This window comes from Taeniopygia guttata, chromosome 1, assembly GCF_048771995.1.
Source record: "Taeniopygia guttata chromosome 1, bTaeGut7.mat, whole genome shotgun sequence".
Taxonomy (NCBI): domain Eukaryota; kingdom Metazoa; phylum Chordata; class Aves; order Passeriformes; family Estrildidae; genus Taeniopygia; species Taeniopygia guttata.
This window is the reverse complement of record NC_133024.1, coordinates 19,055,611-19,073,049: the sequence shown is the minus strand read 5'-3', so window position 1 is coordinate 19,073,049 and position 17,439 is coordinate 19,055,611. Positions and strand designations below refer to the sequence as shown.

Here is a 17,439-nt window from a genome sequence, read left to right as displayed (position 1 = left end):
GGCTTCCTCCAGCCTCAGAGCATCCCCCAGGGATGCTCAGAGTGATTTAATCAGCAGGGAAAGATTATTTAATCAATCATGAACCTGGGGTTGAATTTTTTTAAGTGAAATAATTTTCTGCTCATTGTGAAAGGGAAGCAGGAAGCAAGTGTGTCTGACAGAGCTGTCCTTGCTGGGGACTTCCTGCGGTGACATCCCGTGACAAGAGGAGCCTGTGCCAAACAGGTGCAACTCGGTCCTCGTGCTTCTGCAGCAGCAGAGCCTCTGAATTCTGCAGTCCTTGCAGAGGGGCAGGTTCGGGGGTGTGTGGGTGTCTGTGGGAGATGAGGGGCAGCCCCAGCGGAATCCGCGGCAGGGTTTGCAGGATGCAGCTGCCAGGCCATCCCTGTACCTTTGAGCAGGGTGTTCATCTCCAGGAAGTCTGACTGAGCAGGGCAATCCCTGCTGGACAGTAAAATGCTGGATTAGCAGTTCGGAGCCCTTGTGATTAGAGAGATTAACTGCTAAACACTCCACTCGTTCGGAGCCCAAGCCTTCCTTTTCCTTTGGAGCTGGTTGCCTATTAAAAATGACTGCTCTGGCAATAAGAAGAGCACGAACCTGCTGACCTGCACAAGGGCTTGTGCTTTAGGAGAACCTCGGTAGCAGTATTTCTGTCTGTTCACTTGTTAGGCAGCCCACTTTTCTCTCTGGACATTTAAGGTGTTGCCTTCTCAAAAGATGCTGCTTTATTGGAAGGAAAAAGACCAGGCAGCTCCAAACTCCGGACACTTCCAGGGACCCTGTGCCAGGGCCTCCCCACCCTCACAGGGAGGAGTTCCTTCCCAATATCCCATCTAACCCTGCCCTCTGGCAGTGGGAAGTTCATTCCCCCTTGTCCTATCAGCCCAATGAGGACACTGGCTTTCCTGATCTCTAACCAGGCTTCTCTGCTGCAGTGCAAGGAAAAAGGCAGGGAAATGGGACTTGTTGGGATACAGGGAGAAGGTCACTGCAGTCATATCTGCTCCTACATCCACAGGTACCACTGCAAAAAGTAGCCAAAGTGCTGTCTCTTACTTTCAGGCAAACACGAGCAGGTTTTTTTAAAAACATAATTTGGAATTCTTTAATCTCAAGGTCTAAGCCACAGGAAGAAAAAAAAAAAAAAAACAAACCAAAAAAACCCCAATAAAAAACCTCCCAAAAAACCACCTTAGCTGAGGGCCATGGACAGCACAGCAATAGAGTTACACCCACTGGAAAATAATCTGCTTTTCATTCATTATTTCAATAGTAACCTGCTTTTCAATCACTATTTCAATAATAACCTACTTTTCTACCAGTACAGTGATGCTGGGGGTCTGCAAGGTCTGTTTGTGGGGTGATGATGACACAAATAAAAGAAGCTGCCCATTGTAGGATCCTCTGTGAACTCTCACAGCTAGGGGCTGTAATTCCTGCTGTAATTCCTGCCTGCTGTAATTCCTGCTCTCCAGCCCAGCCGCTGCAGCAGACTGAGCTGCCCAAAGCAGGCACTGAGGCTCCAGCTTCCCACTGGAGGCACCTGGAAAACACCCTGCTCTCTTCTGCCCCACTGCCCCAAACCTCCTGGAGGGTAGACACCGTCCAGAGGAAATGCTGGAAAACAGCAACAAATAATTCCTGTTTTCAGAGGAAGGAAAAGAAGAATCCAGGGAATTTTGCATTGTCTTACAAACACTTGCATGAAGTAACTATTTTTTAAGTAAGTGGGAGGAAATAAACAGGAACTAATGTGATTCTGTCAAAGCTAGGCCTTGTTAATCTGATGAATTTTCTTATTTAAAACTCAACCCTCCATGGGTGAGGGAAGGGGTCCTTAATAAGCCTTTGATGTCCATAAACCCGGGCTGAAATTCTCCCTGCCTGCACCACAGAGGGGTCACCCAATCCAGGTCAGATCATCTGTTATCTTGGTGGTCATTCTTATAACATTGTTATAAACTGAGCATTCTCAGCCCTCATTTCTCAGAGATTTTAATTTCCAAATCAAGAACTGTTCTACTGGCATCAGGATCTGCAGGACATGGCAGTGTGACTGTGTCAGTGTTGCTCACTGGTCACTCCTTGGAGATTTTGATTTTCCTTTTTAAATACCAGTAGCTGCTGATGGTATCACTCGGTGCTAAGGGATTACAAATTAATCATGTTCTAAAATAAATGGAGAAGGGAAAAGATGGTGGAAAGCAAGTTTCTCACAGAAAAGAGCCTGCAGAGTGCTCCTTACAGTATCAGACAAAATAAAAAAGCCTTGATGTTGGGTACCCTTGTACTTTATCCATTTCCATACCCACAGTTTATGGGCTAATAGTGTAGATTTTCACTTTGGTCTCTGGGGCCTGGTTCCTAAACAACTGTGTTCAGCAGAGCTGCAATCTTTGCTTCAGAAGGGAAAAGAAAAGTTTCACTCCCAGATTCTTGGAAAAAAGAACCCTGTCAGTTGTTTATTTATTTATTTAGAAAGCACATACAGCGATGCATGGGGAAGGGACAGAGATGCAGATCAGGTGAACAGAGAAATCCAGCCCAGAGGAAGAGGCAGACACCTGCTGGAGGATCAGTAGGAGCATTTCAGCTGCTGTACCTCTAGATTAAAAAAAGAAACCACAGAGAGCCTCTGAGGAGCAGGAGTTTGTGTCCCCTGGGGCAGGGTGGCTCTGTCCTGCTGCCCCTGCCCGCTCATGCCATGGTCTCCTTCCTTGGCGTGCGCCGCTGCTGGCATGTCAGGATGCTCGGGAAGGATGATTTCCCCTTCGTCCTCGACCTCTTCTTCAGCTTCTTCTGGTGCTTGAGGGAAATTCCCAGCTCCTCCATGATGGCATTGAAAGATAGACACTGTGGGCAGAGGGGATGGCATTAAACAATCCTGCCGCGGACGGAGAGCCCAGCCGCAGCTCGGCCAGCACCCTCATGGGGCTCGGCGAGCTCCTCAGGAGACCCGGCTGGGAATAAATCCCTGCACACAACAGGTGACTGCACACAGCAGGGGGTTTTCCCTAACTCATCTTCCAGTGACTCTCATTTAACTTTGGCTCCACTAAAAAAGATGTTTGTGAGTATTTCCGAAATTCCCCACAGGTGCCTTTGCCATGTTTTGGTGGCTTCGTGTCACAAAACTTACCCTTTCTCAGTTGTCCCTGACCTTACAAAAGAAAAGATCTCGTTTTAAACATATACTTTAGTCACAATAAGCATGCTGGAGAAGACAAAGAAGAGTTTTTTTAAGATTTCTTTGTGGTTTAGCTATTTTTCCTTCATTAAATGAACAGACATTTCTCAAATATAGCACAGGCCTCAATCTTCTTTTCTTTGGAAGGAATCTTTTAAAATATTGTGTGGTGAAGAAAGGAGATAATTACCACAAGAATAAAGGAGTTGAATGGATTGGAAAGAAAGAGGAGATCTTCGCTCTTCCCATCATCACAACATGAACAAAGACGTTTGGGGTAAGTGGAAACATGTTTTAAAATCCACAGCTGGAATAATTACATATAACACAAAGAAACACAAGTAGCTTTTAAGTGGAAGTATCTGGCTTTGCAAAAAAATTCCACAATTGTTCTGTGCAAATATTCATGAATAGATTATTTATATATAAAATCGAGTGATGGCAGCAGGGAAAAAAAAAGCTTTAAGCCTTCACCAAGCTGAGTGAAGTGTGTGACTGGTGTGGGTGTGAATGTCGTGTCCTGTGTGTGCCACTTCGTCCACACGGGCTGGGCTGCACACAGGCTGAGATCTCAGACTGTGTCAAATTCATAGCTCAATATTCTCCTTCCCTGAGGTACTGTATTTTTGTTCATCTACGGCTCCAAGGTCAATTAAACTCCTGTTAATTGGTGCCACTGCCCAGAGTCAATGGGCGCATCAGGGCAGCGCATGCTGTCCTGTGAAATGACAGCTGTGGTGGGCAGGCCTCTGCTCTGCAATTACCATTTAAATACCTTCCTTTTGTTGAGATAAGCCAGGGATCCCGGCACTCCTTTCCCCTGTAGCAGCAGGAGGAGCCGGTATCCTTGGGACACCCTTCCTGCATCCTTCAAGCTTTTCTGGAGAGCAGCACCGCTGATCCCCAAACGAGTGAACCCAAAGGCTCTGAGTGGCTGGCTTGGCCTGGGTTGCTGCTCTCTGTGTTCTCAGCTTTAACTGAATTTTTAAAATCTGGATTACAAAGTGAACCCAGAACTCCGTGGTAACTAGAGACAGGACCCTATTAATCCTTTGTAGGATTGATCAGTCTTACTTGTATTTTCTTTCCCTGTGTTTCTCACTAACCTCCTAATGTGTTGTATTTAATCCCAGCCATTACTCTCTGCAGAGTGCAGGCAGGGAGGATTTCTGCAGGTGAAAGAGTGCCTTGTTAATAAGGCTGGTACTTTAATTTTCCAACAGGATTCCTATTACTCAGACTGTGCAATAACCACAATGCCCATCACACTCATCTCCACAAAACCACCCTGTGAAGTTCATTTTGCATCTGCAGACACATACACAGAATATATTGCTGGGAGGTTTATAATATCTGATCTGTGGAGTGCCCAGTGACTCCACTTCAAAGTGCTTTGAATTTTAAAATAATTATTATCAGGAAGACTCCAAGTTATTCTTAGGTAAAGTAGTGCAGAGCGAGCACAGCCTCAGCCAGAATGGTGTGAGGTTTATAGGAAAGCCATGGACAAGGAACAAACACTATGGGGAAGCCCAAGACCTCTGAGCCCAAGCCCTCTGAGCAGCACCTGCAAAGCAGCCTTCAAAAAGGGGATGTTGATATTAAAATTCAATTTAAAAGGGTAATATACTGTCCTTTTGTCTCATATTCAGGTGGCCAGACTGAAAGGATTGCTTTAAAACCCCTTCTTTTCCCATGCTGGTCAGTCCACTGCTGAGGTCTGCCCAGAGCAAGAGCAGAGTGGGCACAGATCAATCCCTTTTACAACTTAATAAGGAATTTAACATTTTGCTTTCAGCCAGCTTAAGTTTCTCATTCTGGCAGTGTCAAAATGCTGCCAGCCATGGCATGTAAAAGGAAAAGGAAATGTCATCCTTTAAAAACAGACTAGGTTCTGCTCTCTGTGTGATGTGGGACTCTTTCTCTGCGCCCTTTGGTCATTTCACCAGCTGCTAGAGCTTAGTCATGAAGCTCCCAAATCCTTTCTTGCGCTCCCATGCAGAGGGCTGTGCTAAGCTTTAGGAGAATTACAGATTCAGAATTAAAAAACAAACAAATAAATAACATAAAGTAGAAACAATGGAAAAAAATAGTTGTGGTCAGGATTTATCAAGCTGTTGCTTCTGCTGCTGGGCTACTACTGAAGACAAGGCATTTTATTAATACCTTGCAAAACCAACCAAATAACAATAAAGAAGCCACTCAAAGCCCAGTGTGGTGTTGAAGTGATGAGAACTGTGAAAATCAAAGAATGTGGGGCAGATTTCATTCTGGAAGAGCTCTTGAGCAGCTCAGGGACAGAGGAGGAAGTGCAGGAATCAGCTGGGACACTGACCTGTGTCTTGTGCTGAAAGGAAATTGATTTATTTTTGCACAGAAGGAAAAATATCCAAATTAGTTTATTTTCATGAGCAAACTGCTGCTGGGGCACACTGAGGATCTGTGTGAGTATTCTGTCACACAGATGGCATGAAGAGAGGCATATTCTGATGGCATGAGGAGATCCCCAAATTAACTCCTTTAACCTGCCAGCGTCTATTGAACAGTGTCTGTCAAAACAGTGTGATAGTAACCCAGGGATTAATTTAACTCTTCCCCACTTACAGAAACTGTTCCTTTGAGCTCTGTTCACAAGAACAATCAGAAAAGCTGCTTGCTGTTGTCACCTGAGCACCAGTGATGATTTTGATAACTGTTTTTGTAGCTAGGGATGAGGCTCTGTCAGGGATAGCAGGGGCTGCTTTGGCATTCCCCTGGGGAGCTGCTGCCAGCCTGTGGGGCTGTCTGTGGGACAGCTAAACCCAGGGAACGATGGCTGTCCCTGCCAGTGGGGCTGTGGGACTGACAGCTGGGAAAATGTTTACCCAGCAAGTGACAGAAACTCTCTGGATCCGGCACTAATCTAAGGAACAATTACAAAACCGATCCAAGCTGCAACACAGAGGATTTCTTGCATGGAGCAATGGTGGAGATAAACACATTAGGCATCTTCCTTCTCCTCTGAGAGTTGAAAGGAGCTGAATTGAATTAGTTTTAAGTCTCTTCTACTGGGAAGCTGCAAATAAAAAGTTTTCTTAAATCAGGTATTCAGAGGACCTAATTCAGGTCTTTGCTGGCAAAAAGGAGCATTTTATGGAGAGCCAGAGCTTTCAGGGCCCCATTCAAACAAGTTAAGAGACCATTCTGAGCAAGACAATTTCTTGCAGCATCTGGAGTGCAGCACAAACTCCCACCCCCAGATGGGCAGGGGAGAATTGGAGCAGCCGAGCTGTGAGCAGCACAGCTTTGTCACAAAGCACTGCAGCCTGCTGCCAGCAGCATCAACATGGGGACAGGGATGAGAGGAGATCATGGGGCACTGCTTGCTCTGGCTGTCCTCAGGAGCCAGGTACACAGGAACCATTCAAGGGGGAGCACTTTGGGTGTGAAGGAATCCACTCCAGCAAGGCCCCTGACTGCAGCAGCGGGCAGAAATGGCCCCAGGAAAACAGAGCAGTAATTTGTCTGATGAGCAGGAGCTCCACTGGGCAGGAAAACATAAAATAGGGCTGAGGGGAGGGAGATGAGCTGGTGAGACTGATGAGAATCTGGATACAATGGAATACAGGTAAAAGGGTTTGGGAACACTGGGGTTTGCCACAGTTCATGACATCCTTCAAGCTGGCATTTCTTGAACTTTGTGCATCTCAAATTGTTGACATATGTTTTTTGGTGGCAAACCTGCATCCAGTCCATTGTCCCCTGCCCTGTTAGCCCCTGACTGGCTGAGGGCTGGAAGAAATCCAAGTGTTGTCCTTCCAGGGTGTAAACACGTCCAGTGCCAGCCTCCTACACAAAGCATGCCACCAGGGTGCAATATGCAAAGCAATGCCAGAGCTTTGCTGTCTGAGATAAACTGATACCCAACTTTCCCACGAAGGAGTTTCTCTGTTACAAAGGAACCTGGTGAATTGCTCAAACAAGACAACAGAGTTGCCCTATTAATGGTCTGTGTGGGTGTTGCCTGAGGGTGCTCCTGTTGAATATGTCCTTAACGGTTACATGGCATAAAATTTAACTGATGGGTCTGATTTTGTGCTATGATAGTTACTTGCAGGCTTTGAGTAATGCATTTTAAATAGCATAATTAAAATTCATTAAATATTGACACAGGGAATAAGAGATGCCAACTCAACATCTCTGGCTGGGGGTTACAGGGGTTCAGGAAGTTAATGGAGCCCTGCAGGGTGTTTGGGAGGTTCTGAATTCAGAGCTGCCTGGCCCACTTGCAGCCGAGACCAAGCTGGATGTTTCTCCCTGCTTTCAGTAACTCCCACTGTTCAGCTCAGGTTGTGGAGGAGATGAAAAGGGGGTAAATAATTTTTCTTACCTGAAGCAGGTGAATTACCCCAGGAAATGACAAGGTCATTGCACATGAGAGGCTGTGATAATTCTGAAAGGCTACCAGCTCTGCTGAGCTCCTTGCTGATGGTGTAATTATATCCTGTGACACGCATTTAAACTGCCTGGATTTCGGATTTTGGATTTCGGGGGCTTTGGCAATTTACCCTACATCAGTTTATCCCCTGTGTTAACCCCAGGCAGGGTGCCCTGTCTGGGTGTGATGCTCTCCCCGACACACCTTGGTCCTCTACTGACTACACCGTGTGAATCGAGGGCTGTGCTCGGATCCCTCGCTCCTCCCGGATTAACTTGCCACAGTCTAACTCCGTGGATAAGGTGGTGCCCGAGGTGGAGTTGGACGGGTGGGGTTGCTTACACTGCAGTCCATAAAAGAAACAAAAGGCCTTGCATGCAAGAGAAGAGAAATGGAGAAAGTAAATAAATGAACGAAGCAAAACTGAAAACAAGCATGCGAATTATTCAAAAGCCATTTAAATCAAAAGAGACTCCACTCATGGGAACAGAAAAGTCACAGGCTGTATTCAACAGTGCTTTAGACTAGCTTAGTGATAACACACCCTGCACAGCGTTTCCCATCTAAGCTGTTTATCTCACCAGGGAAAAGAGAAAACAATCCCAGAGAAACCAGAGAGAAACACTGGAATCGCTAGTGTTGTGCTCTCAGTGAAATTGCTTCTGGAAAAGAAGCAGGATGTGCCACATTAACTCACTTGATGATTCGAGTTATTAAGCAATGCTGTGCTGAGCAGCAGCAGTGCAGGTGCAGAAATGGGGGGTGTGCACACATGTGTGCAACCCTGAATTCTGTTATGCACCCCACTTATTGCTTAGTAAATTAACACCCCTGGCCTACAGCTTTACATCTGCTTTAGCCCTGCCTCCAGGGAGGCATTGCCTTGCACAGACTCCTGCAAAGTTTCGAGGATATTCTGCACCATGTTAGCACTTAAATGAAATATTTTAATTATACTAAATATTTTAATTAGCTGCAACTGTTCTCCAAAACATATTTAAATAAATGATCTCCTGAGACATGAACAAAACAAAGACACCAATACATTTTTTATGCATTTTGTGCTAAAATGGGCTAAAGTACTAATTAGAAAGCTGCAATATGTGCAAATACATGAATCCTTATCCCAAACCAGGGACCCTTTGATTGGCATGTCCTGGGATTGCTCCATGAGCTGCATCTGTTCTTTGCAGACAGTGGCACGGCTTTTAATGAAAAGTGCACCTCCCAGAGTGAGCTCAAAATGTTCTGTTCTCCTCCCATGCATCCCTGCTGCCCTCGGGGAGGGTCTTTGTCTCAACAGCTATTCCTGGCATTTATGTCACCACCCTTGTAGGATAATACCTTGGATGGGGAAGGGGAATCCCTCATGGAAAAGCTCCAACCTTTCCCACCTCAAAGTACAAAGAGAACTTAACCCACTTCGAGGTGGGTGCCTCGTGTCTGGGAGCCTAGAGTGAGGAAATGGGAACATTTGGGGATTCAGAGTCACCCCCTGGTCCTGCAGGGTGAGGTCCCCTTGTTCCTCGGGAAAGTCCTGCTGGAGAGAGCAGGAGCCAAACAGGGCCACAGCAGGTCCAGGACAGAGGCAGAACAAACTGCCCCAGGCAGGAGGGGCTGGCTGACAGCTTAGGAACACTCTCCAAGGTCCTGCTCAGCCCTGCCGCTTTCACAGAGCTGGTGGGTTTCTAAAGGGGTGTTTACACTCGGTTTTAAGGATTGATCTCTTCTCACAAACCGCTCTAACGCCCAAGGTGTGATTTGCACACAGCATTTTCTTTGTTTTCCTCTGCCCTTTTACACTGCTCATTACAAGTCAGTGGAGCTGTAACCAGAATTTCTTTGGCTCCATAATCTTACATTACAGTGGCCTCCATCACCTCTCAGTAGACCCCCCTGTTTTGAAGTGCATCCTTCAGCACAACTGATAAACCTGTGGCTCTGAAAAAAGATGCTTTCTAGAGCAAGAGGAAATTTACTCTTGGGATTTGCTTACCTCTGTTACTCAAGTGACTGTGATAATGCCATATTAAAACCCAACAGCCCAGTTGTGTTTTATTCCTTTCCAATGTAATTTATGCTGGAAATCCTGAAGTTCAACCAGAAACTGAGAAATTAATTGCCCTTGTTCTGCACTGCCCCGCTAAGCAGCACTAATTGGACAGTGGGTGAGGCACTTCTGTGTCGTTATTAATTGTTGTCATTAGAGGCAGAACCGCCGGCTGAGAACTCAGCAGCGGGAAATGCACACTCCATCCAGGAGGCGTGTGCTGCTGAGCCCCTGTGCCCAGGAGCAGGGAGGGGTCGCTCACCTGCTCGATGTCGCTGTTCTTGCGTGATTTGTAGATGAACTCGCCGATGGCCACGAACACCGAGAGCACCAGTCCTGCCGCCAGCACAATGAAGATGCCCCCGATGTTCTCCACCCCGAGGGCGCTGGCTTCCTTGCTGTCCTCCTCGGGGCAGCCATTGCCTCGCCACCACTTCTCCTTCATCATGTGCAGCTTGCCCTCCTCCTGAAGCTGCAGGATGGCGATGGTGATCTTGTCCCTGTACGGGGACCCTGCAAGGGGACAGCGAGGCCTGGCAGTGCTGCAGAGAGCAGCTGCCACCATCTGAGGCAGAAGCCTCCCTTATCACAGGGGGATTATTCCAGCTGGAAAGGCTGCTGGTGGGAAGGGGAATCTGTTGGTGTCTGACCTGGGGACTGCGAAGCAGAAGGCTCCACTGGTGTGGATATTTGAGAATTCATGATAATTTTAGGGTCTCCTAGTGAGGTTTATTTAAGCCTTGGCAATGGGTTTTCCTGCTAAGGCATTCCTCCATATCATATTTGAATATTGCTGAGCACTCTTTGAGAATTTCCGGTTTGCACCTCTTCTATTGACTCCAGCATCTGTTGGTTTTTACTGCTGCCTGTAAATGAGGGCTGCCTCAGAGGAGTCCAGAGACATTTTCTCTTCTCATTTACACTCACAGCTCCACCTCAGCTAACTACAGCTTGTAAGAACACCGTGTGGACAAGTCCTTTTTATTGTGATTTGCAACAATAGCAACCCTGCAAGCTGAAAATAGCAACAATTTCATGCTTTTGGTTTGCAGGCCACCATTTTCTAAATGATGTGTGTGCAGGCTCTTCAGCTTTATGGGCCTGGGCAGTGTCTGGCAAGGACTGGGGTCACACTGGGTGGTTTAGTCTGCTTAGATTTGCTTTCACACACTCTGCTCAGCCTCTCCATCTTCCAAAATTCTGCAGCCTTTGTTTATGAGAGAAACTTTGTGGGACCAGGATTTTGTGATTGCAAAGAGGGTGGACTTGTAAGAATGTTCTGTGATTCTGTGGGATGCTGTTTGGCTCCAAAGGTACATGTGTGCTCCCAGAGCCTGCCATGCTGTACTCCCTACAGCTGGAAACTTTGGAGTCTGGGATGAAATGCAGAGCTGAAAGCCCTGCAGCTACTTCTTTTCCCTTTCCCCTCCTTTAGTAGCACATTAATAAGACATGGAGGGACAGGACACGGGGGAATGGCTTCCCACTGCCAGAGGGTAGGATTAGGTGGGATATTGGAAAGAAGTTTTTCCCTATAAGAGTGGGCAGGCCCTGGCACAGGGTGCCCAGAGCAGCTGTGGCTGCCCCTGGATCCCTGGAAGTGTGCAAAGCCAGGCTGGACACTGGGGCTTGGAGCAGCCTGGGACAGTAGAGGGTGTCCCTGCCCATGGCAGGGGTGGCACTGGATGGGCTTCAAAATCCCTCCCAGTCCGGGCCATTCTGTGATTCTCAGATTTTCTTCTACCACTATTTCACCAAAGCCTCATTTTGCTGCACATTAAAGGCGTTGCAAACTGAATTCCATCAAGGCAAACCAAGCTTTAAGGCAGAATATATGCCAGAATTGCAGGGATCACATGGCAGTTCAGAAAAATCTCACTGAGGCACCACTCCTGAGTCCTTATGCATCAAAATAGTCTTCACAGCTTCAGTTTTGCTCCTTATTTTGCTGTGCAGGATGTTGTTAAAAACACTTGTCCTGTGGATCCATGTCCCCTTCGCTGCTCTCCATTTCCTTCATTCCCTAGCCCTGTCTGAGGAGAACAGCGTAAGGAACATTACAGCTCCTCATTTGTTGTGCCACCACTCAGCTGCTGCTGGGCCAGAGCACTGCCAGCACTGGGCCATGCTGTGACCACAGCTGCCAGGAGACATGTGTCAGACTATCCCAAATCCATCTGGGAAGCCAGAGACCAGCACTGCAGGGGGCAGCCAGCTCTGAGAGGAAAACGTGCCTGCTGTAAGAATGGATGAACTGTGTGCTTGCTGTTAAAGACCCAAAAATAACAGCATAGAAAACAGGCCAGAAACATCTCCAAAAACTGGCTTTGCACAGAGGAGTGATTTATTACCCCTTAAAACAGCAGTGCCTCACAGAAGAGAGAGCAGAATTGTTTGTGCCTTGTCCCCTGCAATGTGTAAGGCTGCAGGACTCATCCATTTTCCCTGTCTGGAAGGATGCACATGGGAAGTGGAGCAGCCAGAGCCACAACACAGGATTTGTGGGGCTGTTAATTCTTTCTTGTGGTGTTTATGTTGCCATCAGGATTACCACAATTCATCTGGAGGGTAACAGGCACCTCCAGATTTCTGCACAGGCTTTTAGAGTTTGTCAAGAGTGCCTGGAGAGCTGCACTGGTGGTAGTTTATTGGTGAGCTCTAACACCACCCACAAATCCATCTCCACACCTCTTTAAATATTCAGCACATTACTTATGGCCTCTGAGCTATTAACAAACCTCTTAAGCCAAGAAATTAATTTATCTCCTTTCTTAGCAGTCTCCCAAGGAACTGGGAAGAACTTTAGTATTAGAATTACCTGCATCAGCCTGGCACTGATCCTGGAGTTAAACCTGCCCTGACACAGAATCCCAGAGTCACTGAGGGTGGAAAAGAACTGAGAGTACTGAGTCCAGCCTGTGTCCAGTGCCCACCTTGTCCCCAGCCCAGACCACTGAGTGCCAGGCCTTTCTGACACCCCCAGGGATGGGCACTCCAAATCTCCCTGGGCAGCCCCTGCCAAGGCCTGACCACCCTTTCCATGGAGAAATTCCTCCTGATGCCTGTAACTGCTGTATTTTACTTGCAGAAGATGTTCTGATAAAATAATACATTTCCCAGATTCAAGAATTCTCCTCCGTGTTTCTTCAGGAGCCATAAGGTGCTGGCCAGCTCCCTCACTGGAAATTCTGGAGTCACAGGCCCTGTGATTTTACATTCCCCTGCAGGCTAGTTAAGCATTGATGAAGATCTGGTGTTAAAGGTCACAGACAACCCTTTTAATTTATTTTTTTTTCCTATACAGCCTCTGCAGCCAATAATTTTGAATGCTCTGAGAGAAATAACAGAGCCTCAGGGGTCCCTCTGAATAGTGGTAGGTTTATCTTGTTTATGAAATCAGTTGTTTATGAGATGCTTAATGATGCTGGATTATTCCACAGTGCTTGGGGATATCTATTCCCCTGAATTTTACAGGTTTTTTTTAACAAAAAAAATGAAGGTGCACTTCTCATACAAGAAACATCTTATAAATATATTTCACAGCTGCATTTCCAATGACTGACTGTCTCTGAGGATTGCCATCTGTTCCAATTATCCCTTCATTGTACTTGGCTTAAAGTGTGGCAGCTTTATAACCACAAGGAAACTCTTGCCATGAGTTTGTCATTCTTGGGGATTTTAGCTTTTGTATCACTTTTCTCAGGGTGCCAAGGCTGTTCTCACACAGCCAGTGGAAAAATATACTTGAGATGTCATGTCTGTGACAATACGTCTGCGGGGCTCAGCACCACAAAGAATGACAGTTCGAAGTGGAGAAGTGTTTCTCCCTTATTTATATCTGCTCTGTCAAGCAATGGATGAAGCAATCGCCAGCTGGATGGGACTTGGGGCATCCTGGGATAGTGGGAGGTGTCCCTGCCCATGGTAGGGGATGGCACTGAATGGGCTTTGAGATTCTGTCCAAGCCAAACCCTTCTGTGGCTCCAGAATTCTATGAACGCAGGACAAAACCTGGCTCCCCAGTGCCAATTGTTCTCAAGTGCACAGCACAAAAATCTGACACAATTTTTAATGCTGTACAATTAGAAGATCTTAGGGTACCGGACATGCTAGAAAAGGTCTGCCAGAGAGAGTTTGGAGACATTTGGAGTCTTAAAGCTCTGCATTGAAGGAGATGAATTTTTGGTCCTCAGAGCAACACCAAAGAACAGAGGATCAACTTCAAGGTTCTGCATCAGGGGTTTCAGTGTTTTGAGTAAGCAGTTTTCTTTGGGGCTCATACAGAATGCAAGAATGGTTTGGGTGGGAAGGGACCTTAAAGCCCTTCCAGTCAGGTGGGACACCTTCCACTGTCCCAGGCTACTCCAAGCCCCATCCAACCTGGCCTTGTACACTTCCAGGGATCCAGGGGCAGTCACAACTGCTCCGGGCACACTCTGTGCCAGAGTCTCCCCACCCTCACAGCTGGGGGTGGAAGCTGGGGGAGGCCCCATCCCAACTAGCCCTGGTTTTGTCAGTGTGAATCCATTCTCTCTTGTCCTGTTTCTGAGATCCCAAGGCTGAGTGGATCGTTTGTCTCAGGGGACACTGTGGCTGTGCTCCCCAGCCTCTTACCAATGGGGGTGCCCACACCATAGCCCTTGGAGTCGATGAGCCCCCCGATCTGGGTGAGGTTGCAATTCCTCTGGGTGACGTACTCGATGCTGGTGGACTCCATGAGCAGGGCATAGTCGGTGGTGAGCACGCGCTGGATACCCTCGTCATTGTTCTTCACCAGCGCCGTTTGCTGCCTGCTGCTCATGAACGCCCACATCTTTTCATACGTCGAGATTTTGGATTTCTGCAGAGGGAAAAGGAGGCACAGGATCACACCAGCACCTGGACTGCCCTTGCCAGATGTTTCTCAGCCTCCCCAGCCTCAATGGTGGTACCACATCCGGAGCAACAGGGAACTGGCGGCAGTGTTTCCTTCCAACAGCATTTCCCTCTTACTGGGCTTTATGCTGAGGAATCTCTTCTTGCTTCCCACTTTCTTTGCAGTGCCAGGAACTTCATTACTGGCCTGGCTGTGAAGTGCTCTGGAGTTTTCTGGGCACATGCTGCTCCATGGATTGCAGTACACAGGCAGCTGACCCGGTGCAGTGGGGCACTGCTGTCCCGGGACACTGCTGTCCTGGGACACTGCTGCCTGGGGACACTGCTGCCCTGGGACACTGCTGCTTGGGGACACTGCTGTCTGGGGACACTGCTGTCCTGGGACACTGCTGTCTGGGTACAATCTGCTCCCACCTGTCAGGGCACACCCACTGCTCCAAGAGCCTCGTGATGAACAAAGCATTCATCTGCCCCTGTTGTGTTCACATCACCTGCCTGAAGTCGTGTACTTCAGGGGTAAACTTTGAGAAACAGACCAAATAAACTCCTGCTTTGTGCTTCCCATTGCAGTCAGACTTAAGGACATGATCCTTTTGCCACAGGGATTAAGGGCAGTGTCTCCTCAGTCCCTAAAGCCCTGTCTCTGGTTTACAGCCACCTCAACTGATTCCAGGCTCAGTTTTAAACACCAGCTTCAGGGGTATTCATGTGAGAAGTTGATTTTCTCTTTCTTTGAGCCTTAAATGTTAATATGCCTTACCTATAAATTCAGTATCTGTGAATGCCACCTGAATTCCACCTCAATTTGGTGAGCCACAGGATACCACTAAACTCTGAAGGTGGTTAAGTGGCTCTCCACAAAAGTAGGAACCATTTTTATAGCTCAGTTGGGAATATTTTTGAAATTGATGCTGTGTTTATGCACTAGACTGAGTCTGACAGTGAATTTAGTGAAAGGATGTATTCCTTATTCAGTAAGAAAGATCTTGGCTTCTCAACTTCCCAGCTCCCATTTTTTTTTCTCAGGATGAATCCTGTGCCAAATTTTGGCCTTTGAGTTTTCATTAATTTCAGTGGAAACATATCTGCACTTGAGAAGGCAGGAACTGGTACAAGTTGCAACACAGAAGAAAAGTCACTGCAGAAAAGCGACTTCCTCAAAGAATATTTCCTCTTCAGAATAATTCTTTTTCTGTGGAAACTATAGCAAGAGGGACACCGATGCATTCCAAACCAGTGGGCAATCACAACTGTTAGCACGGGCCTTATAGACACCACTAACTACAAGTGATGTCAGCCTGAATAACTGCAAATGGAGCTTTGGAGAAGCAGTGGAAGTACCTTTCTTTTCTAATATGCTTCTTGACCTTCATCCCACCCAGCAGTTACCCTGTGTAATGTGATCTTCCAGGGGCTTCCTGCTGCTGCTTGGAGCACAAAGTCCTAAATCAAAGCTCTGTAGAGTCTGCTTTGCGTTTTTCTGTGCCTGATGTTTCCAGAAACCGTTGTTTTTCCATGTGTGCCCCATACATGTCCTGGAAATCAGAGGGATCTGGGCTTTGCCCCTTGTGTCCTACATGTCACTCCCTTGTTCCTGCCCCTCCACAGTGAGGAATGCCCAGCACACCATAGTTTGCTTTGAAAAATGTTGGTCTGAAAAAAGAATCCGTTCCCCTTGGCATTCCTTGGCTTTAGTACAATTTGATTTGACAAATCACATCTTGCAGCAGAGAAAGCACTCGAGGCAATGACCCTTCCCAGGGCACCCAGCCCTGTGCCTCACTCCTCAGGGTGCTTTTGCTGTTGCTGCTACAGCGATCCCTCCTTTCCCTCTCCGTTTCCAGCACTTCAGCACTCCCGGGGATAGGACAGCTTCCAGGAAAGAGGCAGAGGCTAAAATGTCACGGCAGAGGTGCTGTAACTCTGCTGTACCCTGGGAGGAGTGCGGGAGCAGAGTAAGCACTGCCTGAATTCTTTCCTGCCACCTTCTCCCAGTTCCTAGTTCCGTCCCTGGGGTGTGTGTGTGTTTATTTAGCTCAAGGAGTAGATGCAGCATTTCACAGTCTGAGGGAGGCAAAGTCAGAACCTTCCTCTGCAGACAGAAGTAGCTGGTTTTGTGCAGAGAGCTACTCCAGGATTTTTTATTTCAAGTTTTGGGCAGGACTCCTAATCTTGTGAGGATACAGAAATGCTTCCATAATACAAAAACACTGAGTGTTTACAAGTGTGAGACACTGCATTTTTCATGCATTTTCACTGTGTCACCATCCCTCTGCCAGGGAATCCATCCCCAGTTTCTGTATCGTCCTTCCCCTGTGCTGTGTACATGTATTTCCGGCACAAGTAAGCTGGCACATGCAGTGCATAAATATTTAACCACCTTGTCTGAATGTTTTCTTTTAGAAGCTCACATGCTTTTAAGCCTACGTATTTCTGCCTGCAGGATTAATGGTGCAAAAAGAAATCAGTGTAAAACTAGAAACAGCTCTAGGAAATTTGTTCTGAGCTTCTCATGTAGAAAGCTTCAGAACCTATTTCCTCTAAAAATGCAGGATTGCAACAGGATTTGAAGTTTAGTCTCTGAAGCTAAATTTGACTTCAGAATATCAATGGCAGTGAGTTTCTTTGGGCATGAAAGAGCCAGAGGAGAATCCAAATCTTGCCTTACTGGAACATCTCAGTGGAAATGTCAGCTCATCATTTCAGGAGCTCATTGTGGCAAAATGCTGCAGTTGGTTTTTGTCTTTCAGCAAGGAGACCTCTCTATTCAGCCACAGGAGAGCCTTGACAGGGGCAGTTCACCCTTGGCAGCACCAGCAGGGACAGACTACACAGAATCCCAGAATCCCGGGATGGTTGGGGTTGGAAGGGATCTCTGGAGATCACCCAGTCCAACCCCCCTGCCAA

The 17,439-nt window shown here is 47.1% G+C and overlaps 1 protein-coding gene across 8 annotated transcripts in view; it reads right to left on the bottom strand.

Annotated features, from left to right (window-relative positions):
• Window positions 1–2,436: 2,436 nt before the first annotated feature.
• Window positions 2,437–17,439, bottom strand: part of GRIK1 (glutamate ionotropic receptor kainate type subunit 1) — a 102,272-nt gene continuing 87,269 nt past the window's right edge. For 2 of the 8 annotated variants that reach the window (XM_030264391.4, XM_072924290.1), the window contains 4 exons: window positions 14,272–14,497; window positions 9,920–10,170; window positions 7,812–7,977; window positions 2,626–2,856 (listed from right to left, as the gene is read on the bottom strand). In XM_030264391.4, coding sequence (XP_030120251.4) covers window positions 7,828–7,977; window positions 9,920–10,170; window positions 14,272–14,497 — 627 coding nt within the window. In that variant the 3' untranslated portion in view covers window positions 2,626–2,856; window positions 7,812–7,827. Of the gene's footprint in view, window positions 2,857–7,811; window positions 7,978–9,919; window positions 10,171–14,271; window positions 14,498–17,439 lie in introns of those variants that run through there. The other 6 variants (XM_030264374.4, XM_030264399.4, XM_030264380.4 and 3 more) reach the window with 4 other exon arrangements.